This window comes from Nomascus leucogenys, chromosome 22a (genome assembly GCF_006542625.1).
Source record: "Nomascus leucogenys isolate Asia chromosome 22a, Asia_NLE_v1, whole genome shotgun sequence".
In the NCBI taxonomy this organism is placed as follows: domain Eukaryota; kingdom Metazoa; phylum Chordata; class Mammalia; order Primates; family Hylobatidae; genus Nomascus; species Nomascus leucogenys.
In genome coordinates, this window is record NC_044402.1 from 2,536,121 (window position 1) to 2,555,854 (window position 19,734).

The 19,734-nt window shown below is 41.5% G+C and overlaps 1 protein-coding gene and 1 pseudogene across 12 annotated transcripts in view; one reads left to right on the forward strand and one right to left on the reverse strand.

The window, feature by feature from the left end:
- Positions 1-19,734, reverse strand: part of MARK3 (microtubule affinity regulating kinase 3) — a 119,400-nt gene that overhangs the window by 74,209 nt on the left and 25,457 nt on the right. For 11 of the 12 annotated variants that reach the window (XM_003276185.4, XM_003276183.4, XM_003276186.4 and 8 more), the window contains exon 3: positions 1,355-1,408. In XM_003276185.4, the coding sequence (XP_003276233.1) occupies positions 1,355-1,408 (54 nt within the window). Of the gene's footprint in view, positions 1-1,354; positions 1,409-19,734 lie in introns of those variants that run through there. The other variant, XM_030803791.1, reaches the window with a different exon arrangement.
- Positions 3,114-18,667, forward strand: LOC105737957 (annotated as a pseudogene).

Below are 19,734 nucleotides of genomic sequence, written 5' to 3' on the forward strand. Positions count from 1 at the left end.
TATATTATTTTTAGTTCTGAATACTAAATTTTATTAACCCCTAATGTATTTATTAGTACCAAATCCTTAGATAGCTGAAGATATGGAAGTTTAAGGAAATAGATAAAATTTACTCTTCAGGACAAAGGACCGGAATTTTTAGATGTTTTATGCCCACCTTGAGAAGCCTTAAGGCCCATTATGGGTTGCCGATCACAAAGAACCACTTGTTGAAATAACATTTTTAGTGCAGAGAAAGTCTACCTCCCTCCCCACCTCCCACACACAAAACAGGGACAGGGCTTCAAAATTACCAGGATATAAATAACCATGAGGAATACATTAGAAATGTATATAGAGCTTATCAAAATATCGCACAACTGTACAGTGCTGTGCAGTTTACAAAGCCCTTTTATATGCATTATTTCATTAATACTCACATCCATCATAAGAAGATGAAATTATCTCCATTTTAAAGATGAGAAACCCAAGGTCCAGAAAAGTTAAGTGCCTTGCTCAAGGTCAGAAATTCGGCTAAGTGGCAGGGCCAGGACTTAAATTCAGTCCTTCCTGTTCCTACTTCATGGTCTCCGTACCCCCTCCCCCCAACTACTACAGGTCAAATCTAGAAATCAAATGAAGTATGTAAAAAGACTCTGCAAAGCTGAAAACAACTAGAAGGACTTTATTATAACGATCATTAATTACTTGCTGATGTCCTACCAGTGAAATACCTATGCCTGGGCCCAACCTAATTGCTTAGGCATTATTATGTAAGTGTTAGGACTTTCAAAAATCTGCCCAGGTGATTCTAAAAGGCACTAGGGCAAATACTTGATCTATGTTAAATGATACCAATGGCAATACTGCTTTATGAACATGCTTTTCCACTTTCAGTTTTACTTTAACATTTCCCTTTTATATTAATCATCAGTCCTTAATCAGATGTGGTGTGTCAAGAGTTTAAGGAAGCCAAAGTGTTCACTTTAAAATTTTATTAGCTATAAGAAAGGTACAAATTTGCACAATATCAATTACATTAAAATATTTTTGTACTGTATTATTTTAAGAAAACTCTAGTCAATATTAAGAATATTCAATAAAAAGTACAGCCTTGTACAACTATATCAATAAAAAAGTACAAAAAAAAGCACAGCCTTTAGTTTGTGCTGTTAAGAACATTTAAAAATAATCTCCAACCAAAGATAACCCAACAATTTTTTATGAAATACTACATTAAGTTGCATTCATTTGCAGAATAGGAAGCTTTATGGCATTAAACATAAAATAACAGTTGAGGTATTTAAGGGACAAATTAGATGGCAACTAGCACTGACGATCGTTTAAAAAGTACTAGATATTGAACCAATCTTACCTTTTGTAGACTTGTTGGATTCAACTGAGTTTTGTCAATTATTTTTATTGCAACCTAGAAAGAATAACAAATATTTATGGATTTTAAGAATTTAGTAATTATGGACTGATAAATGCCAAGATACATGACATTAAGAAGCAAGCAAGCAACAAACCACAAAACCTAAAACTCAGCTGGTTACAATAAGCAATTGTAACTTTATAAAATTGTGTAACTGAAAATAAGGGCTTCTATACCAATGCTTTCTCACTAAACTTCTCCCTACCCTAAATACAAGAGACCCTAATAGGCAGGAATATCATCATCCCTATTCGGCGAAGAAGTTACAGATGATCTTTGTCCCGCTACAATTCTTAAGGATTAAGGGTCCCCCGTAAAAGGGAGGCGGGAAATATGTCAGAAGTGTTTGAACCAGAGCAACTCCATCTTGAAAAGGTGCTGGGTAAAATAAGTCTGAGACCTACTGGGCTGCATTCCCAGGAGGTTAGGCATTCTTAGTCACAGGGTGAGATAGGAGGAGCTTGGCACAAGATACACAAAGACCCTGCTGATAGAACAGGATGCGGTAAAGAAGCAGGCCAAAACCCACCAAAACCAAGATGGTGATGAAAGTGACCTCTGGTCGTCCTCACTGCTCATTGTACGCTAATTATAATGCATCAGCATGCTAAAAGACACTCCCACCACCACGATGACAGTTTAATGCCGCGGCAACCTTGGGAAGTTACCCTAAATAGTCCCCTAAAAGGGGAGGGACCTTCAGTTCCAGGAAATCTCTGCCCTTTTCCCAGAAAGCTCATGAATAATTCACCCCTTGTTTAGCATATAATCAAGAAATAACTATAAGTAGACTCAGTCAAGCAGCTGATACTGCTGCTCTGTCTATGGAGCAGCCATTCTTTTGTTTCTTTACTTCCTTTTTTTTTTTTTTTTTTTTTTAAAACAGTCTCCCTCTGTTGCCCAGGCTGGAGAGCAGTGGCACGATCTCGGCTCATTGCAACCTCCATCTCCCAAGTTTTCATAGTTTCTCCTGCCTCAGCCCCTGGAGTAGCTGGGATTACAGGTGCGCACCAACACGACTGGCTAATTTTGTATTTTTAGTAGAGATGGGGTTTCACCATGTTGGCCAGGCTGGTCTCGAACTCCTGACCCCAGGTGATCCACCCACCTTGGCCTCCCAAAGTGCTGGGATTACATGTGTGAGCCACAGCACCTGGCCTGTTTCTTTACTTCTTTTATAAACTTGTTTTCACTTAAAAGAAAAAAAAAAAGAAAAGAAAATTGGGGCTTCAAACTAATAAACGTATTGTTATAACATTTTATATTTAAGTTACTTATAGACAAGGGGAAAGTCTCCTCCAAACCAAGACAGAGAGAGATTATACACAGAAAGCACTTCAAAAAACATATGCAACGTAGCAAATCTTTTCTTTACAATTTACTGACACTTTAAATTTAGCTGACTCTGGGACAGGTAAGCATACAAATAGGTGGGTATTGAATCGGAAAACTTTAAAAACTTTTTTTTTTTTTTTAAACAGAAAAGCCCTTTGGGCAGTTAAAGAAGGAAAGGGAACTAGGTCCAAACCAATCTGTGGCCTAACCAAGTGAATATATAGAGAGGCAACAGAAGGGTCACCGAGCAGCCTTTGTTCAGAAAGGGTGAGTATGCCCCAGCTAGTGTTTTTAAAAACCATTAGGATATAGGAAGTACTATAGCTTCTATAGCTTCTGGTCAGCTCATCACTGTCACGTAAAAATGATTTCTATGGACTATGGGAAGAGAATGGAAGTGACAATAGAAGGGAAGAAAAGTAGAGAGAGGCTTTGCCATGACCAGGGAATATCAAGTAACTCAGCTTTGCACCTGAGCTCCAAAACAGCAAATGAGCCCACCCCGTAAGATCAAAGAGGCTGTGCTTCCTACTGGGCATCCTGCAGGACACAGGCCCAGAAGACCCACCCCTGAAGAAAGCATCTATAGCCAAAGTCCAGGGAATAAGCTTGGAGTTTCTCTACATCAAACATTCTCACACTTTTTGGTCCCTTTTACACTTTTAAAGATGACTGATTCCCCCAAATGTGGGTTGTATCAATGAATATCTACCATAATACAAATAAAAACTGAGAAACTGTAAAAAAAAAAAAAAAAGTATTTAATAATTGATTTCAAAATAACAATAAGCCCATTATAACACAAATAATATATTTGTATGAAATTTTCATACAAGCTTCTGCATTCAATCTGTTGTGATATCACACATCATGTAACCTCTGGAAAATTCCACTTACACTTGTGAGAGAGAGAATGAAAAAAGCAAATGTTTTACTAGTATCACAAAAATAGTTTTGACTCTGCAGACTCCTTAAAAGGGTCTCAGAAAACCCCCAGGGGTCTCCCCATGCCATACTTTTGAGAATGGCTGCATTATGTACATTAACACCATGTTTTAAAAACCCTGCTTAACTTGGTCTAAAGCCTCCATCTGACCACATTATTTATTCCCTATGAGTCTATAACCTCCAGAGGAGCTACAGAAAAAATCACTGCAACAAGGCATCCAGCAATTCTGACCCTGGAGTGGATGGGCCAGGAGGAAGCAAATCAGAACTGGGGAAGGAGTGGAGGGTCAATGAGTGTGTGCACCTGAAAAACGCAAAGTTGGAATTCTAATTCTGTATTTGGAAAATGTAAGTTTCAATGGAAACTGAATAAGCAAAAGAAAATACTGATTACTGAAATAGGCAAACACGAACTGTCTTACGCATATCTCAACTGGGGAAAAGACATCTTATTCATCTTTATAGCCCTAACTGGCACATAAGGAGTACTCAATAAATGCTGAGTTGTCTGGGTGCGGTGGCTCATGCCTGTAATCCCAGCACTTTGGGAGGCAGGTGGATCACCTGAGGTCAGGAGTTCGAGACCAGCCTGGCCAACATGGTGAAACCCCATCTCTACTTAAAAATACAAAAATTAGCTGGGCTTGGTAGCGGATGCCTATAATCCCACCAGCTACTCGAAAGGCTGAGGCAGGAGAATCACTTGAAACCTGGAGGCGGAGTTTATAGTGAGCCAAGATGGTGCCACTGCACTCCAGCCTGGGAGAGAGAATGAGACTCCATCAAATAAATAAATAAATAAATAAATAAATAAATAAATAAATAGGCCAGGTGTGGTGGCTCATGCCTGTAGTCTCAGCATTTTGGGAGGCCGAGGCAGGCAGATCATGAAGTCAGGAGATAGAGACCATCCTGGCCAACATCGTGAAACCCCATCTCTACTAAAAATACAAAAAATTAGCTGGGCATGGTGGCATGGGCCTGTAATCCCAGCTACTTGGGAGGCTAAGGCAGGAGAATTGCTTGAATTTGGGAGGTGGAGGTTGCAGTGAGCCGAGATCGTGCCACTGCACTCCAGTCTGGCAAGACAGCGAGACTCTGTCTCAAAAAAATAAATAAAAATAAATAAATAAATAAATAAATAAATGCTGAGTTGATATGAGGCCTTGAACACTCATAATCAGTAACCAAGAAACAGGACTTTTGGTGTTTTAACAGATAATGAGGTTTTAAAAATTATATAAATCAAAGTCGAATGAATTTTCTTCAAAATTTACCTTCATAAGTAATTTTACACGGTATACCTGGATCTTCCAATTCCAAAGAAACCCTTAGACATACATCCTCTTTTCTGGCCTCCATTCTGCTTTATTCCTCCTCCTCCTCATGGCCAAATCCATCAAAGATGCTGCCTTTCCAGTTCTTCTTCTCTCTGAGCTCCTGAGACCTGGTTTCTATTTTCACACCTGGACTCTTAATCACTACTTTCTTATGGTTCTGCTCAATATCCTCCTCCTATTCTAAAGATTTTTTTTTTTTTTTTTTTTTTTGAGATGAGGTCTCACTCTGTTGTCCAGGGTAGAGTGCAGTGACATGATCACAGTTCATTGCAGCCTCGACTTCCCCAGGCTCAGGTGATCATCCCACCTCAGCCTCCCAAGTAGATGGAACTATAGGCACGTGCCACCATGTCCAGCTAATTTTTTGTAGAAATGAGGTCTCCTTATGTCACCCAGGCTGGTCTCAAACTCCTGGGCTCAAGCCATCTGTCCACCTCAGCCTCCTGAAGTGCTAGGATTATAGGCATGAGCCACGGCATCCAGTCACTATTCCAAAGATTCTGATTCTGTTTTTTTTTTTCTCTTGAGACAGGGTCTCGCTCTGTTGCCCAGGCTGGAGTGCAGTGGCGCGATCTTGGCTCACTGCAACCTCTGCCTCCCGGGTTCGAGCAATTCTCGTGCCTTGGCCTTCCCCAAGTAGCTGGGATTACAGGTGCGTGCCACCACGCTCAGCTAATTTTTGTATTTTTTTAGTAGAGACAGGGTTTCGCCATGTTGGCCAGGCTGGTCTTGAACTCCTGACCTCAAGTGATCCGCCTGCCTCGACCTCCCAAAGTGCTAGAATTACAGGCATGAGCCATCAAGCCCAGCCTGATTCTGTTCTTATACATTTTCATCTTCAGGTACTGCAATTCAATAGCATCTGAAGCAAAAATAGGAGCTCAAATATGTTTCAATCAGCTTAACCAAACTGCAGAAAAGTCATTTTATCAAAAGCAACTATGTCTCCAGAGTGAAACTCCATCATTTGATGTGACATGTGTATGTGCAGCAAGGAAGCCTGAGCGGGAGTTCCTAATCCCCTCTTCCTCCTAGCTCCCTGCTGGGATGACTCCACCAAAATCACCTTGGCCCAGAGCTGGAGCCTGGAGAGCTCAGGCAAAGCTGAAACCTTGGGGTCACCAAAAGAAGTGGTAACTGGGGTGTCCCCGATTGCAGTGCCTCAGAAAGGTGTAGACTGGAGAGAAGACCACCCCTTTATTCCAATGATTGTGGGGTTAGGTAAAGGGAGACTCAACAAACACCAAGGGGGCTCACTAAGTGAGAAAGCCACTTGCTGTGGAAATTTCTGGGAAATTCCATTTACATTCACTCTGATGCCAGCAGCAAAGTGGAAAATTACAAAATAGGGATAGGGCCAGCTCATACATGAGAAGGGCTTCTCCCAACAAATCCACAGCAGACACCCACTGGAGAAAAATCCTTATCTTCCACTTTCTGTTGGTTCACCAATGGTCAAAAGATCCTAACACCCTGTTTCTGAAAGTGTTAACAGCATTCACAGCCACTAAAAGAGGAGGCAAAAAAAAAAAAAAAAAAAAAGACTGCAAGTCCTCTAGGGGGACAGAGTGGCCTGAAGAATGATGCATTAGTCATCTTGGGCTGCCATAACCAAAATACCACACACTGGGGGACTTAACAGTAATTTATTTTCTCACAGTTCTGGAGGGGACCTTCTTCCTGGCTTGCAGATGGCCACCCTCTCCCTGTGTTCTCACGTGGTGGAGAAACCTAGCTTTCTGGTTTCTCTTCATGTAATAACACTAATCCTATCAATCAGGGTTCATACTTACGACTTCACTTAACCTTCTATAAAGACCCTATAACCAAATACAGTAACACTGGGGGTTAGGGCTTACACATATGAATTTTGAGGCATACGATTCAATCCATAGCAAATGGAGACCAAGCCAAACAACTACAACAGTTGGTTACAAATGAAAACTTCGACATGGAAGAATACCACGAGCATGAAGTAGAGTAAAAGAAATAGACACAAAATAATACACTATTATTAATATACTCTAACATTCAATTAGTACAATGTTAAAATAACAAACAGACAAAACCTATAGTATTAGAAGGTGGCACAGTGGTTCACTTGAGGAGGTGGGGTAGTGAAGGGATCTGAAGGAGGCCAAAGGGAGGTTTCTAGGGTGTGGGTCACAGTATATTTTTTGCCTGGGTCATGGTTATTCAAATTTGTTTACTTTGTGATAATTCATCAAGCTGTACACTTATGATTTGGGCGCTTTTTATGTGTGTTACGTTTCTTTTTGTTTTTTTTTTGAAATGGAGTCTCGCTCTGTCGCCCAGAATGGAATGCAGTGGCACAATCTTGGCTCACTGCAACCTCCACTTCCTAGGTTCAAGCAGTTCTCCTGTCTCAGCCTCTCAAGTAGCTGGGACTACAGGCACACACACCATGCCCAGCTAATTTTTGTATTTTTAGTAGAGACAGGGTTTCACCATATTGGTCAGGCTGGTCTTGAACCCCTGACTTCAGGTGATCTGCCTGCCTCGGCCTCCCAAAGTGCTGGGATTCACAGGCATGAGCCATTGCACCCAACCTGTGTTACATTTCAGTAAAGAGTTTTTGTGTTTTTTAAAGTCAATAAATAAAATGACTTTAAATAAAATGTCAATAGATAATGCCTAAACCTGAAAAACAAGACTACAAGCATGTTATAAAGTATGAAAGAATCATTTAAAAGACTAAAGAATCACTTTAAAAGATTAAAAGTGGCCATCCTGGGAGACAAGGAAACAAGTGAGTCTAGGGGACTCTTTTGTAACAAGTCTTGACTCTTTAAACTGTGTGTAATATGTAACTTGAATAAAAATAATTATATGAAAAGTTATTTTCATAACCATAATAAGGACATTGGTTAAAGATGGCATATGGATCACATGCATTTCTCTGTCCTGCCACCTGATAGGCCCACTGAAGAACAAAGACCAAATGACAAAGAATGGCCAAGAGAAGGGAAGGCGTGCCACCAGAAGACAAGTGACTTCAAAGAACTTTTGGGAGATAAAAATCTGACAGCAGTACAGTGGCACATGTAGTAGGGCAGAGAAAGACAACCCTAGAATATGCTTGGAAAAGGAAAAACTCAACTGTCCATAGAAAAGAACTCTGTGTTGTGTGTGTGGAATGTCCCAGTGTAAAGGCTGACGTTCCTCTGGCCTCTATGAGGCTAAGCCAGGCACTTGTTACTCATTTACTGGGAGCTCTCAGTTTTCTTCTTAGGGCTCCACTCTTGAAGACATGAACAGAATCAAAAATCACACAAATGAGGAAAGCCTGTGATTTTTCCTGATGCCTTTCTCCATAATTAAGCCTCTTCTTTCAAAAAAGGAGCTACAGTCAATTCTCATTGTTCATTCTATGCAGTTACTGTGCTCACTGAATTAGTGAATACGAAATCATTGCTTCTAGGGGGTTAGGTTTCTGCAAGCCTCTGGTCACAACATTTTGCATCAGCGGATTAATACATAAGTTTGTTTTATGTGTATGTCTAAGAACACCTTCTTTACTATATATGATTGCTTAACACTGAATTCACAGCCACAGCACTGCAACGCACACTTGAGTGAAACTTCTAACACGTGCATCTTCTTTATAAAGCATCACAGCCATGTGCAGTGCAAGGAAAAACTCAACTGTCCAGAGTTTTATCCATGGCAAAGCTATGATGTGCCTTACAAAGAAAATGCATGTTTAGGTAAGTTTCACTCAAGTGTGCGTTAGGAAGACTAGACAGCACTTCAGCACTACGCTTGGGGCCCATTTTAAATGGCAAAATCATCAACAAAAAGTAAAAAAAAGAAAAAAAAAATGGCATTAAATAGATCACAAAAAAGACACTGGTTTACGGCACAAAGACTGAAAAAAGAAAGCAAATGTCCCCTTGTTGAACCTCAACTAGGGATGTGCATATTTTTTCCCCGTTCCGCATATGTCCGAAAAGAATTACCAAAGCGCTGTTCTGATTTTGGGGTTACAAATAAATTTTATCGAATAGGTAAATTTGCAAATATAGAAACCACAAAAAAATGAGTATTAACTATCTGCCTGGAAATGAATAGTGGTGATGGTTGCCCAACGATGTACATATACTTGATGTCACTGAACTACACACTTAAAAAATGGTTAAAATTGTAACTTTTATGTTGTATATATTTCACCACAAAAAAAAAAAAAGTGTTGGCCAGGTGTGGTGGCTTATCCCTTTAATCCCAGCACTTTGGGAGGCCCAGGCAGAAGGATCACTTTAGCCCAGGAGTTCGAGACCAGCCTGAGCAACATGGGGATGCTTTGTCTCTGTAGAAAATACAAAAAATCAGCCGGATGTGGTAGCACACACCTCTAGTCCCAGTTACTCAGGAGGCTGAGGTGGAAGGATTGCTTGGGCCCAGGAGGTAGAGAGCTGCAGTGAGCCAAGATTGCACCACTGCACTCCAGACTGGGCGACCGAGCAAGACTGTCTCAAAAAGAAAAAAAAAAATGTTCAGAACTGTGGAATTCAGTGATTTTTTTACATACAGGGATTAGGCTTATATGGAGCTTTTTTCCTGCACATTAACTATACCTCCAGGTTGTACTAAAAGCATGCTGACTGTTTTTATGCTTTTTAGTTATGTAAGATATGTATTCTGTATCTTATATAGAACACATAAATTATATCTTATACCAAGGCTTTCTTTCACCCTTGTCTGCTTGTTTCCAAAAGTTTCTGTTTCTTTTTCTTAAGAGACAGGATCTCGGCCGGGCCGGTGGTTCACGCCTGTAATTCCAGCACTTTGGGAGGCCGAGGCGGGCGGATCACAAGGTCAGGAGATCGAGACCATCCTGGCTAACACGGTGAAACTCTGTCTCTACTAGAAATACAATAAATTAGCCGGGCGCAGCAGTGGGCGCCTGTAGTCTCAGCTACTCCCGAGGCTGGGGCTCGGGAGTGAACCTGGGAGGCGAAGCTTGCGGTGAGCCGAGATAGCGCCACTGCAGTCCGGCCTGGGCAAAAGAGCGAGACTCTGTCTCCAAAAAAAAAAAAAAAGAGACAGGATCTCGCTATGTTCCCCAGGCAGTGGCTATTCACAGGAGCAATCTTGATCCCAATCCCCATCCCACTCATCAGCAGAGGAATTTTGACCTGCTCCGTTTCTGGGCCAGTTCACCCCTCCCCTCAGACAACCTGGTGGACCCCTGCTCTTGGGATATAATTAATTTTTAATTGAAGCAAATCATTCTGGGTTTTAACTTTTTTTGTCAGTCACTACAGTTGTTTTGAATAAAAATTCAATTCATCACTGTCTACCCGCCCCCAAGAAACTACTTGCTGAGTTTTGGTATAATGTCAAAGAACGATATCCACAATCACCTGAAAAGGGTGTTAATATGCTCCCTTCCTTTTGTAGCTACATTGCTTCATACACTTCAACCAAAACAACATACTGAAATAGTGTGAATGCAGAGCAGACACAGGAACCCAGCTAACTTCTATTAAGCCAGACATCAAAGGGGTTTGCAAAAAATTTAAACAATGTCACTCTTTTCAATTATTTGCTTTGGAAAATAGTTGTTTTTCATAAAAATGTTATTTACATTACCATGTAATAGGATTATTATTTTTGATGAATATACATTTTAAGTTTCCTAAGTAATAACTTCTAATTCAGCAGCTATCAATACATATAACCCTAATAAATAAAAGCTTTGGGGAGTTCTCAATTTTCTATTTATTTATTTATTTATGAGATGGGGTCTCGCTCTGTTGCCCAGGCTGGAGTACAGTGGAACAATCTCAGCTCACTGCAAGCTCCACCTCCTGGGTTCACGCCATTCTCCTGCCTCAGCCTCCTGGTAGCTGGGACTACAGGCGCCCGCCACCACGCCCAGCTAATTTTGTTTTTGTATTTTTAGTAGAGACGGGGTTTCACCATGTTAGCCAGGATGGTCTCGATCTCCTGACCTCATGATCTGCCCGCCTCAGCCTCCCAAAGTGCTGGTGTGAGCCACCGCGCCCGGCCTCAATTTTCCATTTAAAGGAGTTCTGAGACAGAAACGTTTGAGAACTGCTGTTCTCATCAATGGCATTGTACATAACCACTGAAATGAACAATTATGACAATTAGTGGCAACATAGAAAACTGCTTTGGATAAAATTCCGAGGGTGGAAAAAACAAGATACAAAATTATATTCAAAAATATGTTGAAAAAACATGTATATGGAAAATATACAAAAACAAAAATGGTATTCAGAATATTAGAATTGTGGGGGTTTTTTTCGTCTCTATTCTCCAAATTTTCTGTAAAGTTGTTAACATAGTCTTCACCAACAAACTCGTGACTAAACATATAACCATTTATGCAAAGTCTCAGGAAGTTTCACACACCCCAGGATGAAGAAATGTAGTTTCAACAGGCCTAGCCAGAGGACAGGAGTGAAGCACCAGATGAAAAGGCAGGAGGGGAGGACTAAGTGACTGAGGAGTGGGATCATCCTAGGCAGAAGAGAAGATTCTTATCTAGAGAAACTGAATACTCTCAGAAATCTAAGGACACAAATATCTGGGGTCTTCAATAAAAGCACCAGACAACTCCCAATAGGAAAGCTCTGTGGTCAAACATGTCCTATTCATACAAACACAGCTTGTGATCAGATGCTTAGGGCTCCACATTAGGTACAGATAACCAGAGGCTACCAGATTTCCAGAGAAAGTCTCTATATGAAAGAGAGGTAACAAGAAAGAACCCTAGAAAAAAAGAGAAACAACGCAGGGAACAAAAATCTACTCTATAAAAAAGCAAAAAAAAAAAAAAAAAGCCTTTATTATTCTCAGGAAGTCAGCAGAAGAAACAGCATTCATAACACCAGGGCTAGATGCTGTAAAGACAGTAACAACAAACGGATGAAAATGATCAAAGAGTGAGCTTTTTTTTTGGAGACAGAGTCTCGCTCTGTCACCCTGGCTAGAGTAGAGTGGCACAATCTTGGCTCACTGCAACCTCTGCCTCCTGGGTTCAATCGATTTTCCTGCCTCAGCCTCCTGAGTAGCTGGGATTACAGGCGCATGCCACCACGCCCAGCTAATTTTTTTGGATTTTTAGTAGAGGCAGGGTTTCACCCAGTTGACCAGGCTGGTCTCAAACTCCTGACCTCAAGTGATCCTCCCACCTTAGCCTCCCAAAGTGCTGAGATTACAGGCATGAGTCACCGTGCCCGGCCCAGACACACATTTTTAACAGAAAGACTGGAAGATGAAGTTAAAAATATCTCCCAGAAAGTAAAAACATAGAGACAGAAGACAGATTTTGAGGCTCTTTTCAAGCACTCCAGTCTCTGCTTAAGGATTCCAGAATGAAGATTTTTTTTTTTTTTTTGAGACGGAGTCTCGCTCTGTCGCCCAGGCTGGAGTGCAGTGGCGCAATCTCGGCTCACTGCAAGCTCCGCCTCCCGGGTTCACGCCATTCTCCTGCCTCAGCCTCTCCGAGTAGCTGGGACTACAGGCGCCCGCCACCACGCCCGGCTAACTTTTTGTATTTTTTAGTAGAGACGGGGTTTCACCGTGGTCTCGATCTCCTGACCTCGTGATCCGCCCGCCTCGGCCTCCCAAAGTGCTGGGATTACAAGCGTGAGCCACCGTGCCCGGCCGAATGAAGATTTTTAAGTTAAAAAAGAGACAATTTTCCAGAACTGAAAGACAAAAATCTCTATATTAAAAGGGTCCAATGAGCACCAAGAACAATGAATGAAGACTACCCCTTGGCACCTCAATGGGTAATTTCTAAAAACCAAGGATAAACTTCCAGGAAGAAAAAAAAATGTTACATACTTAAGCTACTTACATGGTTATACTCCAGTCTTTCACATTACCAATATCTGAAAACCTTTCATGATCCAAGTTTGAGCTTCCCATTATTTAACCAACTTCTTCTGCCTTCCTGCTCACTCACTCTAGTACTCCAATAACTGTCAGAACTTACCAGGATCTGTAATCCACTGACCCCACACCTTCATAGGGTCAGTCTTCCTCCTCAAGCTCTTACTTCCTAATTATATCACTAATTTCATTGTGATCACTCCCTGGGGGGTTCTATAACAATGTTCCTTTGTCCTTTCACTATACTAATGTGACAAAACCCCAATCTCTGCAAATGTCATGCCTGCAGCTGGGCAACTGAATGCGGCTGGAGAGTAACATATCGCCATGCTGACTCTTCCCACTTTAAATCCTTGGTCACCAACCTCAGGGAAGCCTTAAGGCTGCCTGGCAATTCTATCACATTTCTCTAGTCCATTCACTCTCCTGCTTATCTGGCAATTATTTTAACCTCGTCACATCTCTAACATATCTCCTCATCGTAGCAGATCAGTTTGCTTTCCATTTTACTGAAAAAAATAGTTTGCACTCAGAAGAGAATTTCTACAAGCTCCTACTACCGTAAGGATCCCCTCACCTGCACTGGTGCCAGCACCCTCTGCTTTCCTCCTATTTCTTTACTTTATTTTCTTTATTTTCCTGAGACAGAGTTTTGCTCTTGTTGCCCAGGCTGGAGTGCAGTGGTGCGATCTCGGCTCACCACAACCTCTGCCTCCCGGGTTCAAGCAATTCGCCTGCCTCAGCTTCCTGAGTAGCTGGGATTACAGGGGCACGCCACCACGCCCAGGTAATTTTTTGTATTTTTAGTAGAGATGAGGTTTCACCATGTTGGCCAGGCTGGTCTTGAACTCCTGATATCAGGTGATCCACTTGCTTCGGCCTCCCGAAGTGCAGGGATTACAGGCGTGATCCACCACGCCTGGCCTGCTTTCCTCCTATTTCTATGGAAGAACTGCCCATGTTATCCAAAGGCCAATGCCTCCACCATCCCCTCACCTATTCCAAAATCTCTTCGACAGCACCAATTTCCTCCTATTTGATTATCCCCCTTAGTAGAGAAATATGTTGATATTTTGTCCATCTTCTAAAAAATACCTTGGCCTAATGTCTCCCTGTAGCTACCATCCCACTTATCTGTGCCTAGAAAGAGCTACCTTGCTGTCTCTAATTTATACTCACCGATTCTCTCTTGAGCTAATACATTATATTATATGTGTGAGTATTGCAAAATATTTGAAAGATAAGCTAGAACATTTTGGCCAATTAGCAGTAACACATAAAACCTAAGAGTTTATAGAAAAAGAAGCAACTACTAATTTTAGACAAAGCTTTACAATTATAAGAAAATAAATGATCATAGCCAAAACTCAACAATACTTACACAGTCTTAATTTAAGTAAATAAGCCAAATATATCATTGCAATAGAAAAGCTAGGTAAAGAAATGTAGATATGGAAGTGGGAAGTGGAAGTCAATGATGTTTAAAATGATAAATTTGGAGAAAGCTGTTAGAGTATCAGAAGAAAGAGCTTAAAAAAGTCGGGGCCTTTGAGTAATAATGCGGAGGAAAAAGAGGGATAAGAAAAGAAACTTCTGATTGTCATTAGAACTTTTTAGTTCATTTGACTTGTTAAGCTATGTGCATGCATTACTTCAGGAAAATAATTTTTTAACAATAAATAACTCCAATAAAGCACAAATGACTGAAACAAGTGAGTTCTGTAGTTCATGTGAGGGGAAAAGTCTCTGGGAGGCTATGAAAATTAGTGGGGGGAAAATAATGAACTCGAAAGAAAACTGTGGTGTAAAACAGACAATATTTCACACTAAAATAACCATAAGCTATGAAAAGTTGGTCAAAAGTAAGACAGCAGATGCAACTAACACCCCCAGATTCATAGTAAATATGGGATAGATGCTTCCAGGACAATATGGATAATGGGTAGCATTTTCATTTAAGAGCTAAATCAGATGAATTTCACAACTGGTACATGTATTTTAAAAACATATAAAATGAGCATTTTGATATCCATTTCTGATTGGTTCATGGTCATCCTGGGGGAAGTCTCATCTAAACTGAACTTACACCATAACTAGGCTATTTAAAGGCTTGATTTAAAATGGTCTCCAGAGTGTACATATTAATGTATCTTGTTTATAATTCTTACTCCAACACGTTTGTTAAATTAAAACACCTTTCTTCCAACGAACACATAGTTTTTCATGAGTATCTTTTTTTTTTTTGAGACAAAGTCTTACTCTGTTGCCAGGCTGGAGTGTAGTGGCATGATCTCGGCTCACTGCAACCTCCGCCTCCCGGGTTCGAGCGATTCTCCTGCCTCAGTCTCCCGAGTAGCTGGGACTAGAGGCGCACATCACCATCCCTGGCTATTTTTTGTATTTTTAGTAGAGATGGGATTTTGCCATGTTGGCCAGGCTGGTCCCAAACTCCTGACCTCAGGTCTCGATCTCTTGACCTTGTGTTCCGCCCACCTTGGCCTCCCAAAGTGCTGGAATTACAGGCGTGAGCCACCATGCCTGGCCTTTGTGAGTATCTTTTATGTTCATGACATCCTTGTGACTTAAATGCATGACATAGATTGTCCCTACTCACTTCTTTTAGAAAATTCTTTTCACTATATAATTCTACATCTCTGTTCTTACCCCAAGGATAGCAGTTAAAACTCTCAACATAATACACAATAACCCTTTAACTTATACTGACTCAGAATGAATTAAGTCCCCAAATCATCAATGCCACTCTTCCCACAACCCTCTGGGTTTTCTTCAGAGGTTTTAGTTCTTCAACAGGCAAGGTACATCACATTCCCATCACAGGGCAAGAGAACACTGACAAAAATAAAGATCTTAGCTGAGAAAAGTACTAAGTAGCCAGGTGCGGTGGCTCATGCCTGTAATCCCAGCACCTGGGGAGGCTGAGATGGGCGGATCACCTGAGGTCAGGAGTTCAAGACCAACCTGGACAACATGGAGAAACTCTGTCTTTACTAAAAATACAAAATTAGCCGGGCGTGGTGGCACATGCCTGTAATCCCAGCTACTAGGGAGGCTGAGGCAGGAGAATCGCTTGAACCTGGGAGGTGGAGGTTGCGGTGAGCTGAGATTGGGCCATTGCACTCCAGCCTGGGCAACAAGAGCAAAAGTCCATCTTAAAAAAAAAAAAAAAGAAAAGAAAAGTAACAGACCAGAGGCTTTAGGTTTCTTTCTACTAGGAATATTATACTGTTATATAAAACCAGTTTTCTAGTTAACAGTTCACTTAATTCTTTACCACATGATCCAGTAATGTCACTCCTGGAGAAATTAAAACTTATGTTCACAGAAAAACCTGTACAGGAGTTCTATTCATAATTGCCAAACACTGGAAACTATTCAAATGTCCTTCAGTGGGGGAGCTAATACCAACTGTAGTATAGCCATACAACAGAATACTTCTCAGCAACAAAAAGGAACAAACTGTCAATATATGCAACAGCCTGAATCAATCTCAAAGACATTATGCTGAGTGAGAAGAAGCCAGTTTCAAAAGGTTACATACCATATGATCCCATTTTATTTGACATTCTCAAAAAAAGACAACTGACCAGGCGTGGTGGCTCACGCCTGTATTCTCAGCACTTTGGGAGGCCGAGGCAGGCGGACTGCTTAAGCTCAGGAGTTAGAGACCAGCCTGGGCAATATGGCAAAACCCCATCTCTACCAAAAATAACATAACATAACATAACATAACATAACATAACATAACATAACATAACATAACATAACATAACATATTGGGCAATATGGCAAAACCCCATCTCTACCAAAAATAACATAACATAACATAACATAACATAACATAACATAACATAACATAAGCCAGGTGCGGTACTGTGTGCCTGTGGTCCCAGCTACTGGGGAGGCTAAAGTGGGAGGTTGCTTGAGTCCAAAAGGTGGAGCTTGCAGTGAGCCGAGATCGCGCTGCACTCCAGCCTGGGCGACAGAGCCAGACTCTGTCTCAAAAAAAAAAAAAGCGTGCTATTAAAAAACAATATAAATTTAATTTTCGACGTTCCAAATGAGAGATCAAAAGTTTCTCAAATGCAAGAAGTTATATGATTATTGCCTTCTTGAGGAAAAAAAAGTTCCATTACATTAGGAACAAAAATTATAAAATAGCTTGAAATAAATTTAACAAGCATTATATAAAACATAGATGAAAAAAGTTACAAAACCTGAAAACAAATCTGAGACACATGCACATTCCTGAATAGAAACACTTGGCATTAACTGGATGTGGTGGCTCACATCTGTAATCCCAGCACTTTGGGAGGCCGAGGCAGGTGGATCACCTGAGGTTGGGAGTTTGAGATCAGCCTGACCAACATGGAGAAACCTGTCTCTACTAAAAATACAAAAATTAGCTGGGCATGGTGGTGCATGCCTGTAATCCCAGCTACTCGGGAGGCTGAGGTGGGAGAATTGCTTGAACGCAGGAGGCGGAGGTTGTGGTGAGCTGAGATCATGCCACTGCACTCCAGCCTGGGCAACAAGAGCGAAATTTTGTCTCAAAAAAAAAAAAAAAAAAAAAGAAAGAAAGAAAGAAAGAAAGACTTGGCATCATTAAAATATCAATTTCCTCCCAAACTATTAATAATTTATAAAACCAGGCCGGGCGCGGTGGCTCACGCTTGTAATCCCAGCACTTTGGGAGGCTGAGGCGGGTGGATCATCACGAGGTCAGGAGATCGAGACCACGGTGAAACCCCGTCTCTATTAAAAATACAAAAAAATTAGCCGGGCGCGGTGGCGGGCGCCTGTAGTCTCAGCTACTCGGAGAGGCTGAGGCAGGAGAATGGCGTGAACCTGGGAGGCGGAGCTTGCAGTGAGCCGAGATTGCACCACTGCACTCCAGCCTGGGTGACAGAGCGAGACTCCATCTCAAAAAAAAAAAAAAAAAAAAAAATTATGAAAAAAATAATTTATAAAACCAACTAAACCCTCTTTTCTGGTTAGCGTGGCGTGAGAAGCCATAAGCAGCAAAGTCTCTCGCGACACCCTGGAGGAGGCGGTGCAGGAAGTCCTGCACAGCAATCAGTGCAAGTGCCCCAAGTTCCTGAAGACGGTAGAGTTGCAGATCAGCTTGAAGAACTATGACCCCCAGAAGGACAAGCGCTTCTCGGGCACCGTCAGGCTTAAGTCCACTCCCTGTCCCAAGTGTGGGTCCTGGGGGAACAGGAGCACTGTGACGAGGCCAAGGCCATGGATATTCCCCAACGTGGACACTGAGATGCCAAAAAAAACTCAAGAATAAGAAACTGGTCAAGAAGCTGGCCAAGAAGTATGATGCATTTTTGGCTTCAGAGTCTCTGATCAAGCAAATCCCATGAATCCTTGGCATAGGCCTAACTAAGGCAGTAAAGTTCCCTTCCCTGCTCACACACAATGAAAACACAGTGGCAAAGTGGATGAGGCGAAGTCCACAATCAAGTTTCATATGAAGATGTTATGTTTGGCTGTGGCTGTTGGCCACATGAAGATGACAGACGATGAGCTTGTGTATAACATTTACCTGGCTGTTAACTTCTTGGTGTCACTGCTCGAGAAAAAACTGGCAGAATGTCCGGGCCTTATATATCAAGAGCACCATGGGCAAGCCCCAGCGCCTATATTAAGGTGTATTTGAATAAATTCTACTGCTACTAGTAAAAAAACCAAAAACCAAAAACCAAAAAAACAACTAATCCCATGAAAACTAATCTAATCAAAATTGCATGTTGTTTTTAGAAAATGGCCAACTTAATTCTAAAATTCATGTGGAAGAGTAAATGATGACCAAAAAAAAAAAAAAAAAAAAAAAAGCTATGAAAATTTTGAAAAATAAGAGTCATTGGCCAGGCGTGGTGGCTCACACCTGTATGTAATCCCAGCACTTTGGAAGGCTGAGGTGGGCAGTTCATGGGTTCAAGAGATCGAGACCATCCTGGCCAACATGATGAAATCCCATCTCTACCAAAAATACAAAAATTAGCTGGGCATGGTGGCACACACCTGTAATCCCACTTACTCAGGAGGCTGAGGCAGGAGAATTGCTTAAACCTGGGAGGCGGAGGTTGCAGTTAGCCGAGATTCCGCCACTGCACTCCAGCCTAGCGACAGAGTAGGACTCCATCTCACCAAAAAAAGAGAGAGAGAAAAAAAAAAATCATCAGGAGGGGAACTTGACCTAAAACATACAATCCACAGCTGCAATAATAAAAACACCATGGTATGGGTATAGGACTAAATAAACAGACTGGAGAAATAACAAGACACATATGAGGATTTATTATGTGTTAACGCAGGTATCTTCAATTGTGGGGAAAGAACTGATGGTTCTGGGACAATTGTAATCCAAGTGGAAAAAAAAGTCAGATCCCTACACTTAATACTAATCTTCCCAAATATACACCACATGAATTAAACATTAAAATGTGAGCCATGGGAGGAGTATTAGAAGAAAATATAAAACTGGTTTTTTTTTTTTTTTTTTTTTTTTGAGATGGAGTCTCACTCTGTCACCCAGGCTGGAGTGCAGTGATGCAGTCTCGGCTCACTGCAAGCTCTGTCTCCCGGGTTCACGCCATTCTCTTGCCTCAACCTCCCGAATAGCTGGGGCTACAGGCGCCCGCCACCACGCCCGGCGAATTTTTTGTATTTTTAGTAGAGATGGGGTTTCACCGTGTTATCCGGGATGGTCTCCATCTCCTGACCTCGTGATCCACCCACCTCGGCATCCCAAAGTGCTAGGATTACAGGCGTGAGCCACTG